This window comes from Rhinopithecus roxellana, chromosome 19 (genome assembly GCF_007565055.1).
Source record: "Rhinopithecus roxellana isolate Shanxi Qingling chromosome 19, ASM756505v1, whole genome shotgun sequence".
Lineage (NCBI taxonomy): Eukaryota > Metazoa > Chordata > Mammalia > Primates > Cercopithecidae > Rhinopithecus > Rhinopithecus roxellana.
Window position 1 is genome coordinate 14,355,546 of NC_044567.1, and position 16,414 is coordinate 14,371,959.

General features: G+C 46.8%; 1 protein-coding gene across 12 annotated transcripts in view; it reads left to right on the forward strand.

Annotated features, from left to right (window-relative positions):
* Positions 1-5,169: 5,169 nt before the first annotated feature.
* Positions 5,170-16,414, forward strand: part of STAT3 (signal transducer and activator of transcription 3) — an 88,761-nt gene continuing 77,516 nt past the window's right edge. For 4 of the 12 annotated variants that reach the window (XM_030924125.1, XM_030924127.1, XM_010386192.2 and 1 more), the window contains exon 1: positions 5,176-5,459. In XM_030924125.1, the coding sequence (XP_030779985.1) occupies positions 5,179-5,459 (281 nt within the window). In that variant the 5' untranslated portion in view covers positions 5,176-5,178. Of the gene's footprint in view, positions 5,460-16,414 lie in introns of all 12 variants that reach the window. The other 8 variants (XM_030924124.1, XM_010386200.2, XM_030924126.1 and 5 more) reach the window with 3 other exon arrangements.

Consider the following 16,414-nt stretch of genomic DNA (forward strand, 5'->3'; position numbering starts at 1 on the left):
TTTCTAAGTCTTCGTTTCCTCAGTTGTAAAATAAGAATTATAATATTACCCACCTCACTGGGTTCTGGTGAGGATCAAATGAGATCATCTATGTAAAATGCTTAGCATAGTTCCTGGAACATAGTAGTGATTACTTAATCAATGTTAATTATTGTTTATTTTTCAGGAAGTAGGCCAATACATGGATTTATTAGAGTTCAAGGTAGAGAATATATTCTAGATGGGGAAACAACCTGCTGAGGGAGTCTGGTAGGAGATTAACTTTGCCAGTAAGAATAGAGGGAAGCCTAGAGGAGGTGATGTTGCAACAGGGCTTTGAAGAGTGAGTAAGAGTTCTCAGGTAGGGACTGAGGAAAGGGAAGAGATTACAGGTGGAAGGAAGACTATACACAGAGGCATGAAGTTGCAGAAGGTGTAGATATGTTTAGAGGAAGGTAGCACATTTAGTAGGGTTTGTAGGACTAGGTTAGAAAAGGGGGGATTCAGATCAGCCTTTGTAGAATTTTTTTTTTTTTTTTAAGACAGAGTCTCACTGTATTGCCCAGGCTGGATTGCAATGGTGCAATCTTAGCTCACTGCAACCTCTATCTCCTGGGTTCAGGAGATTCTTCTGCCTCAGTCTCCTGAGTACCTAGGATTACAGGTGCCCACAACCACGCTTGGCTAATTTTTTTTTTTTTTTTGAGACGGAGTCTCGTTCTGTCGCCCGGGCTGGAGTGCAGTGGCCGGATCTCAGCTCACTGCAAGCTCCGCCTCCTGGGTTTACGCCATTCTCCTGCCTCAGCCTCCCGAGTAGCTGGGACTACAGGCGCCCGCCACCTCGCCCGGCTAGTTTTTTGTATTTTTTAGTAGAGACGGGGTTTCACCGTGTTAGCCAGGATGGTCTCGATCTCCTGACCTCGTGATCCGCCCGTCTCGGCCTCCCAAAGTGCTGGGATTACAGGCTTGAGCCACCGCGCCCGGCCGGCTAATTTTTGTAATTTTAGTAGAGATAGACTTTCTTTTTTTTTTTTTTTTTTTTTTTTTTGAGACGGAGTCTCACGCCCAGGCTGGAGTGCAGTGGCCGGATCTCAGCTCACTGCAAGCTCCGCCTCTTGGGTTTACGCCATTCTCCTGCCTCAGCCTCCCGAGTAGCTGGGACTACAGGCGCCCGCCAAATCGCCCGGCTAGTTTTTTGTATTTTTTAGTAGAGACGGGGTTTCACCGTGTTAGCCAGGATGGTCTCGATCTCCTGACCTCATGATCCACCCGTCTCGGCCTCCCAAAGTGCTGGAATTACAGGCTTGAGCCACCGCGCCCGGCTGAGATAGACTTTCAACATGTTGGTCAGGCTGATCTTGAACTCCTGACCTCAGGTGATCCACCCACTTTGGCCTCTCAAAGTGCTGAGATTACAGGTGTGAGCCACTGCACCAGGCTTGTAGGATTTTATGATTCAAATCAAGAGGGAGAAAGAAGGAACATCAATTGAGCTCCTACCACATGCATGGCACTGAATTATAGTGCTTTTTTCTTTTTTTTTTTTTTTGAGACAGAGTCTCACTTTGTCGCCCAGGCTGGAGCACAGTAGTGTGATCTCGGCTCACTGCAACCTCCGCCTCCCCGGTTCAAGTGATTCTCCTGCCTTAGCCTCCCAAGTAACTGGGATTACAGGCACCTGCCATTACGCCCAGCTAATTTTTTTGTATTTTTAGTAGAGATGGGGTGTCATCATGTTGGCCAGGCTGGTCTTGAACTCCTGACCTCAAGATTTGCCCGCCTCGGCCTCCCAAAGTGTTGGGATTACAGGCGTGAGCCACCGCGCCCAGCCATGGCACTGAATTAAATGGTCAGTTTTTTTTGTTGTTGTTTGTTTTTGAGACCAGGTTGGTCTTGTTCTGTTGCTCAGACCAGAGTACAGTAGAACGATCATAGCTCACTGTAACTTCGAACTTCCTTCTGAGTTCAAGTGATCCTCCTACCTCAGCTTCCAGAATAGCTGGGACTACAGGCATGCCACCACCACGCCCTGCTAATTTTATGTAAAGTTGGTGTTTTGCCATGTTGCCCAGGCTGATCTTGAACTCCTGGCCACAAATGATCCTCCTGCCTCGGTCTCTCAAAGCTCTAGGATTACAGGCATGAGCCACTGTGCCTGGCCAGCATTTTTAAAATTTAACGTAGATTAGCCGGACGCAGTGGCTCATGTCTATAATCCCAGCACTTTGGGAGGCCGAGGTGGGCAGATCACTTGAGGTCAGGAGTTCAAGACCAGCCTGGCCAACATAGTAAAACCCCGTCTCTACTAAAAATGCAAAAATTAGCTGGGCATGGTGGTGGGCACCTGTAGTCCCAGCTACTTGGGAAGCTGAGGCAGGAGAATTGCTTGAACCCGGGAGGCAGAGGTTGCAGTGACGCAAGATCATACCATTGCACTCCAGCCTAGGCGACAAGAGGAAACTCTGTCTCAAAAAAAAAAAAAAAAAAAAAAAATTAACTTGGATTTTATCTTGCCGATAGGAGGGAACCATAGAGATTTTTAAACCGACTGTGACATGATTGATTTTTTTTTTTTTTTTTTTTTTGAGCCAGAGTCTTGCTTTATCACCCAGGTTGGAGTGCAGTGGAGGGATCTGGGCTCACAGCCTCCTGAGTAGCTGGGACTATAGGTGCGTGCCACCATGGCTGGCTAATTTTTGCTTTTGTTTCGTTTTGTTTTGAGATGGAGTTTCGTTCTTGTTGCCCAGGCTGGAATGCAATGGCGCGATCTCGGCTCACTGCAACCTTCACCTCCTGGCTTTAAGCGATTCTCTTGCCTCAGCCTTCCGAGTAGCAGGGATTACAGGTGCAAGCCACCATGACTAGCTAATTTTTGTATTTTTAGTAAAGATAGGGTTTCATCACATTGGTCAGGCTGGTCTTGAACTCCTGACCTCAGGTGATCTGCCCGCCTCAGCTTCCTAAAGTGTTGGGATTATAGGTGCGAGCCACAGTGCCCAGCCTAATTTTTGTATTTTTAATAGAGACAGGGTTTCACTGTGTTGGCCAGGCTGGTCTCGAACTCTTGATCTTGTGATCTACCCAACTTGGCCTGAATGTATATTTATTTTTTAATTTTTAGGATGATGTCTCTGGCAGCCAGTGGAAGAATAGGATAGAGTAAGGAGAGAATTATCAGGTGATTAAGGCAGTGGCCCAAGGGACAGAAACTGCAGCATTTAACCAAGAGGAATTTGGCAGGACGTGGAGAAAGGCCAGTGTCTGGGTTGAAGAGAATTTTTGCAGGTCAAACTGATAGTCTCAGAGGTAGATTTTATGTGTTACTGGTGGGGAGGCCAATGAGGGAAACAGCTCCTGAGAAGTCAGGGCAGGGTTTGAATGAAAGGAACAAAGCTATGGGACATAAAGCCCTAAAACCTGGTATATTTCTGAATATCTCTGTGATCTTGAAAATGTCATATTATGTTTGCTTTAGTTTTCTATCAGCGGATAATATAGCCTCTCCTATCTGCTACTCATGATTGTGAGAAAGAAACGAGGCAGGGAGTGTATAAGGTGTGTAAGTGCTTTGTAAGCAGTAAATCACTAAACAAGTCCTAGACCCTATGTTATCAGGGAGGAAGTTAATGGCATGGGATAGCGCAGTTACAAGAGAATATAGGTGGAGATGAGGGATATCTGTCCTGTGGTGTAGATAAACAGTCTAATCAATACTCACACACTCTACAGGTTAAATACAGCAATTTCCACGTTGGGCTGTGTCTACCGGAGGGCAATAGGAGGTTCTCAATTCCCAGCACCAATGACCCTGTGAATTGCCCTGTAGATGCCTCTGTCCCTCGTTGGATATGAGGTGGTATGAGTGGTCTGAATATGTAGATGTTAGACGGGTTTCAGGTATCTGGGGAACCATGTGAGTAAAAGCTTGTGCTGTTTCTGGGGCTAGAATCTAGTCTCCTTCAAACACTCAGAAGGATCTGTGACTCCCTTCAAAGGTTAAGAGTCATTGATTTTTCTCAATAGAAATTAATAAGAATAGCTATCCTTGGGGAGAAGGAATGATCGGGGTAGGGAAAGATTTTCATTTAAAATGTTTGACCTTTCTGAATGGTCTGCATTTTCTAAACAGGAACATGTTATTAGTTTCATTGAAAAAAAAAAATGTCAGGGGTTATCTGAGCAGTGAGATAATGGGTCCTTTATAGATTTTTGTCTTTATACCGGCTCGTATTAAACAAACACAAATATTAACATATGTTTAAAGACCCTAAAAAAATAAAAATTAAAAACCCTGATAGTATCAGCACATATACAGAAATCACTCCATTATGCAAAGTCCATCCTCTATTATGAAAGGCAAAATGTCTACATTTCCTATGAACCACTGGCTTCAATTCAGCAAAACTTGCATACCAAGTAGGCAAGGTGGAAACGAAAAAGGCGGAACATTTCATATATTTCAATTCAGACGCATAAAAATGTCAAGCCCTACACGTATCAACTTTCGTATACACCGTCTTCTGTATTCGCCTGTACCGGCCAATGGGCTAGCTGGTCGGAGTTTGATGCTTGAAGTGATGGAACGGAGGACGGGGTTAAATCTACTACCTTCTCCCCACGCACTCTAGTATTTACTCTATTTCCACGTCATGTTTCCGGGTGTGTGTGTCCCTGCTCACGCAGAAACTGAAGTTCAAAGCAGGCGGAGTCACCCATGTTCTTTTTGCTGTCCCCAGAACCCATTTCAGGTGTTGGGTCCCCAGAGGATCTCGAGATACCTGTGGACTGTCTAACTGGCTGATTCCCACGTGGTAAGAGGCTCTCAATCTCGCCACCACGTGGTGCCAAGGGCCGGGAAAAGGGAGAGCGGACAGGAGGGAGCTCTATCAGGGGCATTTAAAGTGCCTTGACGTCACGCACTGCCAGGAACTCAGCTGAGTTTTCAGCAGAACATTCCGGTCATCTTCCCTCCCTCCCCCCGGGCTTCTGTGCCCAAGTCCTCGGCTCTTCCCTCGCTGTGGCGGAGGGAGGAGCACCGAACTGTCGGAACAGCCAGCACAGGGGCGTATCAGTCTTCTCTTGGCTCCGCCCTTTCTCCTAGCTGTTCTCTTCATTGGTCAGTGGGCGGGGCTTTGTCGGTAGCGCACACTCACTGGGACCTCTGGGTGGCCGAGCGAAATGGCCGTTCATGAATTATGCATGACGGCGTGCCTCGGCCAGGCTGGGGCTGGGCGGGGATTGGCTGAAGGGGCTGTAATTCAGCGGTTTCCGGAGCTGCGGCGGCGTAGACCCGGAGGGGGAGCCGGGGGTTCCGACGTCGCAGCCGAGGGAACAAGCCCCAACCGGATCCTGGACAGGCACCCCGGCTCGGCGCTGTCTCTCCCCCTCGGCTCGGAGAAGCCCTTCGGCCTGAGGGAGCCCCGCCGCCCGCCCCCGGCGCACGCGCAGCCCCGGCCTCTCGGCCTCTGCTGGAGAAACAGGTGAAGGGGGTGCAGGGTGGGGCCGTCGGGGAGGTCTGGGGACCTGGGGGCGCCGCCGCGGTTGGGGGCCTCTGGGACCTTGGGGATTTTGTGATGGACGCTGCAGTGGGGCGGGGAGAGATGAGGAGACGCGGAGGGTCGCCCTGAGGGAAGACTCTTCGGGATGACAGGAGCGGGCCTCGGAAGGGACTCGGGGCGCTGGAGGGAAGTTTCGTTCTTCGGAGAAACAGTGAGAACGGGCCCGAGGGGGCACCGTGGGGCGAGGGCGCACTCGGCTGCGGCGGCAGGAGTGAGGGACAGTCCCCCGATTTCCTGCTTCCTGGGGCCCTGGGGACGTTCCGGCCACCGGAGCGACTGTCACGCCGGCGGGGATCACCGGCGCGGGTGGGGGTCGGAAAGCGCCTCCTCCCCGCTCGGCCGGCGGCTCCCGCTGAGCCACTTCCTCCGCTTGCCCCGTTCCCGCTCCTTCAGGAGCCAGCTGTGCCCTTCTGGAGGCAGGAATAGGTGTGTCTGTCCCCTGCAGCCTCACGGGCTGGCTGGTCGCGGGTAGGCTTTATTGCATAAGAATCAAGTTTCCTGTAGGGAAATTGACAGACCGGTACTCTTTCTAAATTCCCTCCCATCTTTTTCTAGGTTAAACTATGCTCCCCCCACGCCCCCGCCATGTAAAAAAGAGGGGAAAAAAAAGACAAAATAAAATCCCCGTCAACCCATCAAGCCAGCTCTAGAGAGAGAAATAAATCTCTTGGCAATGTTCTTTTCCAAGTACCTGGTAAAGTCGGCCAGAAGATAAATAATTGAGCCATTGCGTTTACTGGATTGTGGTGTTGCTTAATTGCATAGGACGGAATGAACCAATCGAGAGTGGGAGTTCTCTGTCTCAGAGCCAAGATCTTGGGTAAATGCAGAGGAGAGGGAAACAAAGGCTGGCCTTGACAAAACCATGTGTGCAAAGTTTACCTGCGTTTGGGGGGTGTGGTTGCACTGAAGTTAACAAGATTCAAACCATCACCCAAGTTGGTATTTCCATGTTTGGTACACATCACTCTGTGCCATATCAGGTCGTTGTAAGTGTGGTGACAAAATCAGTGGTTAGTCATTGTTTTTTGTTTAAAATGTGTATAGTGTGTACCTGCTGGTCTTACTGTATGTGCAACTAAAGGTTTACGTAGTCTATGCATGGGTTGTAAATTTTTGGCTGGCTGTGCTGATAAAGCATTGGGCTTGAATAAAGCAAAGCAGAAAATCATCTCCATCTTTTATATGTGGATTTAGACTGTGTTATGACTTGATTCAGCCAGTTTTCTATTTTATTTTATATTAAATATGTCTGTGTTCTCTGAGTCAGCACATTTATTTCCTTATTACATGTTCCAGACGGGAGTGCTAGCCCAGTTTTTGTTCAGTTTGCACAGTGGGATGGGGAAACAAGTCTGGAATTTAAAAAAAAATTTTTTTTAGAGGTTGGAGCCTTGATTTTAGTCTCTGTATTAGCACATCCATCACAAAGAACCATTAGTAAATTCATGAATCTTTTGTTTTTTATGTAGTTCATTTAGGAAGAATAATCACTTAAAAATATCCACAGTGCCAGGCATGGTGGTGCACACCTGTGATCCCAGCTACTTGGAGGCTGAGGCTGGAGGATTCCTTGAGTCCAGGAGTTGAGTCTGGTCTGGGCAACATGGTGAGAGGCCAGAAATTGGGTCTAGAGTCTAGTCTAGGCAACATAATGAGAACCCGTCTCTAAGAAAGAAAGAAAGGAAAGGAAAGGAGGAAGAAAGGAAAGAAAAAGAAATAACCCACAGCACAGTTATGAATTGACCCACAAAGGACTTGTGAGGTAGGTAGTTCACATAACAATTACTGTAATATTATAGATAAGAAAATTGAGGCCAAAGGATCAAGACACTTGCCCAAGGTGGCAGAGTGCCATAGTGGTGGAATTTGTGCCACCTTTTGTATATTTTGTGAAAAGTATCAGTGAAATTCTTTTTATTTTTATTTTTTTTTTGAGACAGAGTCTTGCTCTGTCGCCCAGGCTGGAGTGCAGTGGCGCAATCTTGGCTCACTGTAACCTCTGCCTCCTGGATTCAAGTGATTCTCCTGCCTCAGCTTCCCAAGTAGCTGGGACTACAGGCGTGTGCCACCACGCCTGGCTAATTTTTGTATTTTTAGTAGAGACCAGGGTTTTACCATATTGGCTAGGCTGGTCTTGAACTCCTGACCTCGTGAGCCACCCGCCTCCGTCTCCCAAAGTGCTAGGATTACAGATGTGAGCCACCACAACCAGTATCAGTGAAGTTCTAACATATATCTGAACAGTAAAATACCACCAATAGGCCGAAAGACTTCATGGGAGGTAAATATTCAATAAACAGGTGAAAAAAGAAATACAAATGGAGCTTGCTTAGATTATTTTTCTACCTAATTGCTATGTCTAACTTGGGAAGTGAGGAACTGTTTTTGGTCAGCATAATTTACCATCAGAATTTAGCTATTTACTAATGAAAAGAAATACTAATCTAGGTTTGTTTTAGATTAAGGACAGTCATGACCTAAATGTCATTTAAACCAGAGTGCATTGTGGCTTGATCAGTGGTCATTTCTATCTCTAGAAAGTTGCTTTAACTACCCTGCCTCTACGTGTCTCTTGACATTCAGATGTGAGATGGCGTAGAGGTGGTGACCAACTTTCCAGACACCTTTTTAGCGTATGGTTTTCTTAGGTGATGTGCAAATCAACAAATATATACTTTTTTTTTTTTTGAGTTGGAGTTGCATTCTATCACCCAGGCTGGAGTGCAGTGGTGTGATCTTGGCTTGCTGTAACCTCCTTCTCCTGGGTTCAAGTGATTCTTGCACCCCAGCCTCCTGAGTAGCTGGGATTACAGGTGCCCACCACTACGCCCAGCTAGCTACTTTTTGTATTTTTAATAGAGGTGGGGTTTCGCTATGTTGACCAGGCTGGTCTCAAACTTCTGACCTCAAGAGATCTGCCCACCTCAGCCTCCCAAAGTGCTGGGATTACAGGCATGAGCCACCTTGCCTGGCCAACAAATATATACCTTTTGCAACTTTGTCAGAGTTGCTATGAAGAATAAGTTGTATCTTGTTCACAGAAATTTCAGTCTACTCGGGGAGTTGATAAATGTTTTAACCATCCAGTGTAACATCTTGTCAGCAAAGAGATGGTGAGACTTTACTCTTGCGCTAACAAGGTAGCTGTTCTACATAAAAGAATATACAGTACAGATGTAGAACATTTCTGTTATCATAGAATGTTCTGTTGGACAGTGCTACTGCTGAATGCTACAGGTCTTCAGAGAAAGGAGAGGTTATGAGGCCTGGAGTTGTCTAGAAAGTCTTTTTGCCAAAGGAGTGATTTCAGCTGGGTCCCAAATAATGGGTGGAATTTGATAGGTGTAAAGAATTTGTGGTGGGCCGGGCGCGGTGGCTCAAGCCTGTAATCCCAGCACTTTGGGAGGCCGAGGTGGGCGGATCACAAGGTCAGGAGATCGAGACCATCCTGGCTAACACGGTGAAACCCTGTCTCTACTAAAAAGTACAAAAAACTAGCCGGGCAAGGTGGCGGGCGCCTGTAGTCCCAGCTACTCCGGAGGCTGAGGCAGGAGAATGGCGTGAACCCGGGAGGCGGAGCTTGCAGTGAACTGAGATCCGGCCACTGCACTCCAGCCTGGGCGACAGAGCAAGACTCCGTCTCAAAAAAAAAAAAAAAAAAAAGAATTTGTGGTGGTTTATGCCTGTAATCCCAGCACTTTGGGAGGCTGAGGCAGGAGGATTGCTTGAGCCCAGGAGTTTGAGACCAGCTTGGGCAACATGGTGAAACCCCCTCTCCACTAAAACTTAAAAAAATAAGCCAGGCCTGGTGGCATGGGCCTGTAGTCCCAGCTACTATTGAGACTAAGGTGGGAGGATCACCCGAGCCCAGGGGGTTGAGGCTGCAGTGAGCCGTGATCCTGCTGCCGCACTCTAGCCTGGGTGACAAAGCCCTATCTCCAAAAAAAAAAAAAAGAAAAGATTCCTGGTAGCCCAGTAGACTAGGAGGGTAAGTAGGGGAGAAGTGATTACTTATAAAAGACATTGAATACAAGACCAAGGATTTTCAGTTCTGTTCTTTTGTAGGGGAAGCTTTTAAAACTTTGGAGGCAAAGCACTGATCTTTAATCATAGAGTGCCTACCATGTGTTAGGCACAGGCCTGATTGCCTGGTGCTGGTTAATTTGTACAAAGTAAATCAGTGCATATGCCCTCTGCCCTAGGGAAGTTATTAACTGGAGTCTTGACATTGTACAAAGATAGGTGTCCTCATTAATTTGATTTGGTACTTTGGGTGAAAAAAGCATAGTGTGCTTAAGTGCAGAAGTGTTTTTTGAGGATTTTTGATTGTAGCTGGGATTACAGGCCCACACCACTAGGCCTGGCTTAGTTTTTAAATTTTTAGTGGAGAGGGGGTTTCACCATGTTGCCCAAGCTGGTCTCAAACTCCTGGACTCAAGCAATCCTCCTGCCTCAGCCTCCCAAAGTGCTGGGATTACAGGTATAAGCCACTCATATTTTATGTCTTTTGCATTTAAAAATTTCACCATAACTTTTGGGTCATTTATAAAAACCACTGAAAGAGTACTTAAGGGACATACCCAAATCCTGAAGAACTTCTGGTGTTCTGGAGCTGCCTCAGTGAGATCCAGGAGGATGACATTGCTGGGCTGGCCCAGACCTTATTGGTTATGGTGGAAAGAATTAATATTGTGGTTATATACTCTTTGTTAGACAACTTGGCTTACAAGATGTAAGCGTAAAGTGTAGTGCACTTTAGTCAGTATGGCCACATGGTCCTTTGGTGGTAAATTGTTTGAGGTGCCTCTAGCTTTTTTCTTTCTTTTTTTTTTTTTTTTTTTTTGAGATGGAGTCTCACTCTGTCACCCAGGCTGGAGTGCAGTAGCCGGATCTCAGCTCACTGCAAGCTCCACCTCCCGGGTTTACGCCATTCTCCTCCCTTAGCCTCCCGAGTAGCTGGGACTACAGGCGCCCACCACCTTGCCCGGCTAGCTTTTTTTGTATTTTTTAGTAGAGACGGGGTTTCAGCATGTTAACCAGGATGGTCACGATCTCCTGACCTCGTGATCCGCCTGTCTCGGCCTCCCAAAATGCTGGGATCAGTGCCTCCAGTTTTTAAAAGGAATAGCATATCGGGCCAGGAGTAGTGGCTCATGCCTATAATCCCAGCACTTTGGAAGGCCGAGGCAAGAAGATTGCTTGAGCCTAGGAGTTCGAGACTAGCCTGGGCAACATAGTGAGACCACCTTGTTTCTTTAAAAAAAAAAAAACAGGGCCGGGCGCGGTGGCTCAAGCCTGTAATCCCAGCACTTTGGGAGGCCGAGGCGGGTGGATCACGAGGTCAGGAGATCGAGACCCTCCTGGCTAACACGCTGAAACCCCGTCTCTACTAAAAATACAAAAAAACTAGCCGGGCGCGGTGGCGGGCGCCTGTAGTCCCAGCTACTCGGAGGCTGAGGCGGGAGAATGGCGGGAACCCGGGAGGCGGAGCTTGCAGTGAGCCGAGATCGCGCCACTGCACTCCAGCCTGGGCGACACAGCGAGACTCCGTCTCAAAAAAAAAAAAAAAAAAAAAAAAACAGGCCGGGCATGGTGGCTGACACCTGTAGTCCCAGCACTTTGTGAGGCAGAGGTGAGTGGATCCCTTGAGGTCAGGAGTTTGAGACCAGCCTGGCCAACATGGTGAAACCCCATCTCTACTAAAAATACAAAAATTAGCCAGGTGTGGTGGCTCACGCCTGTAGTCCCAGCTACTCTGGAGGCTGAGCCAGGAGCATTGCTTGAACCTGGGAGGTGGAGGCTGCAGTGAGCTGAGATCCTGCCACTGCACTCCAGCCTGGGCAACAGAGTGAGACATTCTATCTGATAGTGCTACACTGAATACTACATGTCTTCAGAGGAAGGAGAGGTTATGAGGCCTGGGAATAACATACGGAAGAATGAATTTCTGTTGTGGTCAGTTCTCATTTGTCATTCTGTTGTGGTCAGTTCTCATTTGTCATGTTAGGATTACCGCAACTCTCAAATTCAGATCAGCAAACATATTGAGAGCCAGGTATTGCATCAGGCATGATCCAAGGATAATGAAACATTGTCCGTTTTCATGAAACTGGAGATGTTGCAGGGACCAAGGTGTGTCTTGTGCCAGTATGGAAGTAGGACAGGGGAGACGACAGGACAGTGAGTGGTTCAAGACTCAGGCTCTGAAGTCAAACAGATCTGGAACTGAATCCTGGATCTGCCACTTCCTAGTCAGAACCTGAGCCTCTGTTTTCTTATCTGTAAAAGAAGATGATAACAGTACTTGTAGGTACTGTTGACGATTCAATACGATCATGTGGATAAAATGCTTAGCATAGTGCCTGGCACATAATAAGAGCTCTGTAAATCTAAGTTCTTATTAAATATCCAAGAAAAGAGATTAATTCTCTTCAGGAGTGAGAGAAAGTCATCATTATTGAGGGGCTTTATCAGATGGGAACACCTGAATAGGGTTTTGTAGGATGAATAGGAATTCTTTCCACAAAGTTGCGTTATAAATAGTTGCATTCAAGGCTGAAGGAACATGAGTGTGCAGAGGCTTAAAACAGCCTTGTGTCGGCCTGGTGCGGTGGCTCATGCCTGTAATCCCAGCACTTTGGGAGGCTGAGGCAGGCAGATCACGAGGTCAGGAGATTGAGACCATCCTGGCTAACACGGTGAAACCCCGTCTCTACTGAAAAATACAAAAAAATTAGCCGGGCGTGGCGCGGGCCCACCTGTAGTCCCGGCTACTCAGGAGGCTGAGGCAGGAGAATAGCGTGAACCTGGGAGGCGGAGCTTGCAATGAGCTGAGATTGCGCCACTGCACTCCAGCCTGGGAGACAGAGCGAGACTCCGTCTCAAACAAACAAAAAAAGAAAAACAGCCTTGTGTGTTTAGGGAGCTACAAGTAGAAGTTCTTAATTTAGGACAACTAAACCAAGGGGGAAAGGAGGCCAAGGAACCACAGTTCTTATCCCTTTTCTGTTAATAATTGGGTTTAAATGTCATTAAGTTATTTTGTCCTTTTTAGAAAAGTAATAACATGCTATCATAAAAAAATAAAGACTTGTAGAAATATAAAATGTATGTTTTACATGTATCCTGTTAATTGGCTTGGTTTTATTCTCCAGATTTTTTGCAGCCCTTTCTGTTTACCAGGTTATCTTGGACATATTTATTCCAAATTCCTTTTAACAGCCCAGCAAAAGAATATTAAGGAAGGTAAATCTGCCTCTACAAGACAATAATGTTTGGACAATCTGGCTTTTCTTCTTGCTACCTCCAGCCTTGAGAATAAATGACCTTGCTCATCACTGACCTGTTACCTGACCTTCGAATTTTTTTTTTTTTTTTTTTTTTTGAGATGGAGTCTCACTCTGTCGCCCAGACTGGAGTGCAGTGGCCGGATCTCAGCTCACTGCAAGCTCCGCCTCCCGGGTTCACGCCATTCTCCGGCCTCAGCCTCCCAAGTAGCTGGGACTACAGGCGCCCGCCACCTCGCCCGGCTCGTTTTTTGTATTTTTTAGTAGAGACGGGGTTTCACCGTGTTCGCCAGGATGGTCTCGATCTCCTGACCTCGTGATCCGCCCGTCTCGGCCTCCCAAAGTGCTGGGATTACAGGCTTGAGCCACCGCGCCCGGCCGATTGACCTTCGAATTTTTAACCGCATCGGCCAAAGAACTTATATTTTTAGTCTTCCTAAGGTGATTGCTATTGTAGTTTTGAAACACTTGGTTGTTAGGTTTGAGGGTTTCATGGTCCAGAGTTACTATGGCAGTTAAAAGAGTGGACCATCAGGTCAGACCTCTTGGGCTTTAATCCCAGCTCTGCTTTCTCTTAGACCTTGGGCCTGTTGCTTTCACTTCTCTGGGTTTCAGTTTCTCTATCCACAATTGTGGAAACGAGGTTCACTTGTAGAGTACTTGAGAGTATGAAGCAAGATGATGCATATCAAGTACTTTGCATAGTGCCGGGCAGATAGGTAACGTTCAAGTGCTAATAGTTACTATTATTACTATTTATGTTTTGAGACAAGGTGTCACTCTGTCATCTTGGCTGGAGTGCAGTGGCGAGATCACAGCTTATTGCAGCCTTGACCTCCCAGGCTCAAGTGATCCTCCTGCCTCAGCCTCCGGGGTAGCTGGGGCTACGGGCGTGTGCTACTACCCTTAGCTAATTTTTAAATTTTTATTTATTTATTTTTTTGAGATGGAGTCTCGCTCTGTTGCCCAGGCTGGAGTGCAGTGGCGTGATCTTGCTCACTGCAAGCTCTGCCTCTCGGGTTCATGCCATTCTCCTGCCTCAGCCTCCCGAGTAGCTGGGACTACAGGCGCCTGCCACCATGCTTGGCTAATTTTTTTTGTATTTTTAGTAGATATGGGTTTCACCGTGTTAGCCAGGATGGTCTCCGTCTCCTGACCTGCCTCCGCCTCCCAAAGTGCTGGGATTACAGGCGTGAGCCACCACGCCTGGCCTAAGTTTTTACTTTTTTTGAGTCGGGATCTCGTCATGTTGCCCGGGCTGAATCACTCTTATTAAAAACTATAATATCAGGCTGGGTGTGGTGGCTTATGCCTGTAATCCCAGCACTTTGGTAGGCCGAGGCGGGTGGATCACCTGATGTCAGGAGTTCAAGACCAGCCTGCCCAACAGAGTGAGACCCCCGTCTCTACTAAGAAATATAAAAATTAGCCAGTTATGGTGGTGGACACCTGTAATCCCAGCTACTCTGGAGGCTGAGGTAGGATAATCACTTGAACCCGGGAGGCAGAGGTTGCAGTGAGCCGAGATCATGCCACTGCACTCCAGCCTGGGTGACAGAGTGAGACTCTGTCTCAACAAAAAACAAAAAGCATAATTAGGGTGGTAATGCTTATACATAGGGGCAGGTGGAATAAAACATAATTAGGAGACTGGGCACAGTGGCTCATGCCTGTAATTCCAGCACTTTGGGAGGCCGAGGTGGGTGGATCACCTGAGGTCAGGAGTTCAAGACCAGCCTGCCCAACATAGTGAGACCCCCCCCCCCCGTCTCTACTAAAAATAAAAAATTTAGTCGGTTGTGGTGGCAGACGCCTGTAGTCCCAGTCAATCGGGAGGCTGAGACAGGAGAATTGCTTTTGAACCCAGCAGATGGGGGTTGCAGTGAGCTGAGATCGCGCCACTGCACTCCAGTCTGGGCGACACAGCGAGACTCCATCTCAAAAACAGAAAACAAAAAACAAAAAACTGTCATATCAAAAACTAAAATGAAATTGTAATATCTGTTAGATATTACAAAGTCAGGCAAATTATGATCCATGGCAGCCACTAATGACCCAAAGGAGAGAAAGAATAATTGGCAGATTCTAACCTAATGCGAAAAAAACTGAATGAATAGAGATGGGGGATTTACATTCTGTTAGAGGAAATTGAGGCTGTCATATAAAAGGAATAGGTAAGGCAAACTGTAAATTCCTGTTTACACAAATGCCCTTTTGATAAATCTCTGTATTGTCCACAGTCCATGATTACCTCTCACTTATTTTAAGTAATATTTAACACATTAAAAATGGATTACCACCCAAGGAATTGCTCCTGCACAGAAAGCGCAGGTAGTGTTGAAGATTTGAGGGGAAGAGGAATGATTAGAATTGGCTGTGTCTCAGGAAGAAGCCAACAGGAGGAACCTTATTTTGAGTCAGGTAAGGAAAGTAGGAGTGAGGAGGCATCCCAAGTGGCCAGGTATGAAGCTGGGAGCTGATTGCTGCACATTACTCAGCTGAATTAAATGTGCCCTCACATCTGTGTGTGTGTGTACATGCAAATGTACCTGTGTATGAGGTAGTTGGAGGGGTAGACCTTTATATTCCTGTCCTGTAACTTTCCTTTGCAAACTAATCTATATTCAGAATAGTGTTGCAGTTAAGAACCACCCAGCTTGTCCATGAAACAGGTTCTCTCACCCCATCTCCCTAGTTTTAGAGAAGGCAGGAAAGAAAAGGCAGTGCTTTTCTTTTTTCCTGGCTGTATGCGGGGGTGGGGTGGGGGGGGTGGGGGGGGTGGGGGGTGGGGTGGGGGGGTGGGGGGGGGCAGGAAGAAGCCCGCAGAGCTTGAAAGAGAAAGTAAACCTTCTGGGAAATAAACGGCTTGGCTTCCCTGCTGTGGAGGAGGAGTGCAAATTATTAGGGGGATGTTTGGGTAGTTTTTGTAGAAGCCATTTCTGAAAACTGATTTGGATTAGCAAAGGTAAACCCAATTTAGGAAAACCCTGCCCAATCTGGTGTCAGCCACCTGTTTCCCGCTTTGTTTGACTGATGTGATTAGTTTGTGGTATTCTGACCTCTCATTCTTATTATGAGAGTTGGAAGATTTGAGTGTGAACTTGAGCACCTGCTTCAGTGAAAGCTTCCTAAAATGCATGTTTTTCACATTTTTTTCTCATCTTCATTCTGTTTTGCTTTTTAGCAAACACTTTTTCTGACAGAATCTAAAAGCATTAGACTTTTCTTGTTTTCCCCTTCTCCTCCCACAATGTAATCTTGAAAACCCAGGTGTTAGCTGTGTAATTGTCTCTCCCATAAACCAAATAAAGTGCAATGTCACATTGAGTTAGCATTAAAATAGTCGGCCTTTGAATTTTTTTCTACTTGTGATTTAAACATAATAAATATTTCATCTCAGACTGACTTTCTCTGACACATCAGTTTTGCATTTGGGCCTCTTTTCATCAGTATATTTAGGGAAAGCACATTTATTGAAACATTAATCAAAATAAAACATAATTAGGAGGCCGGGAGTGATGGCTCACACCTGTAATCCCAGCACTTTGGGAGGCCAAGGCGTGTGGATCGCTTGAGGTCAGGAGTTCA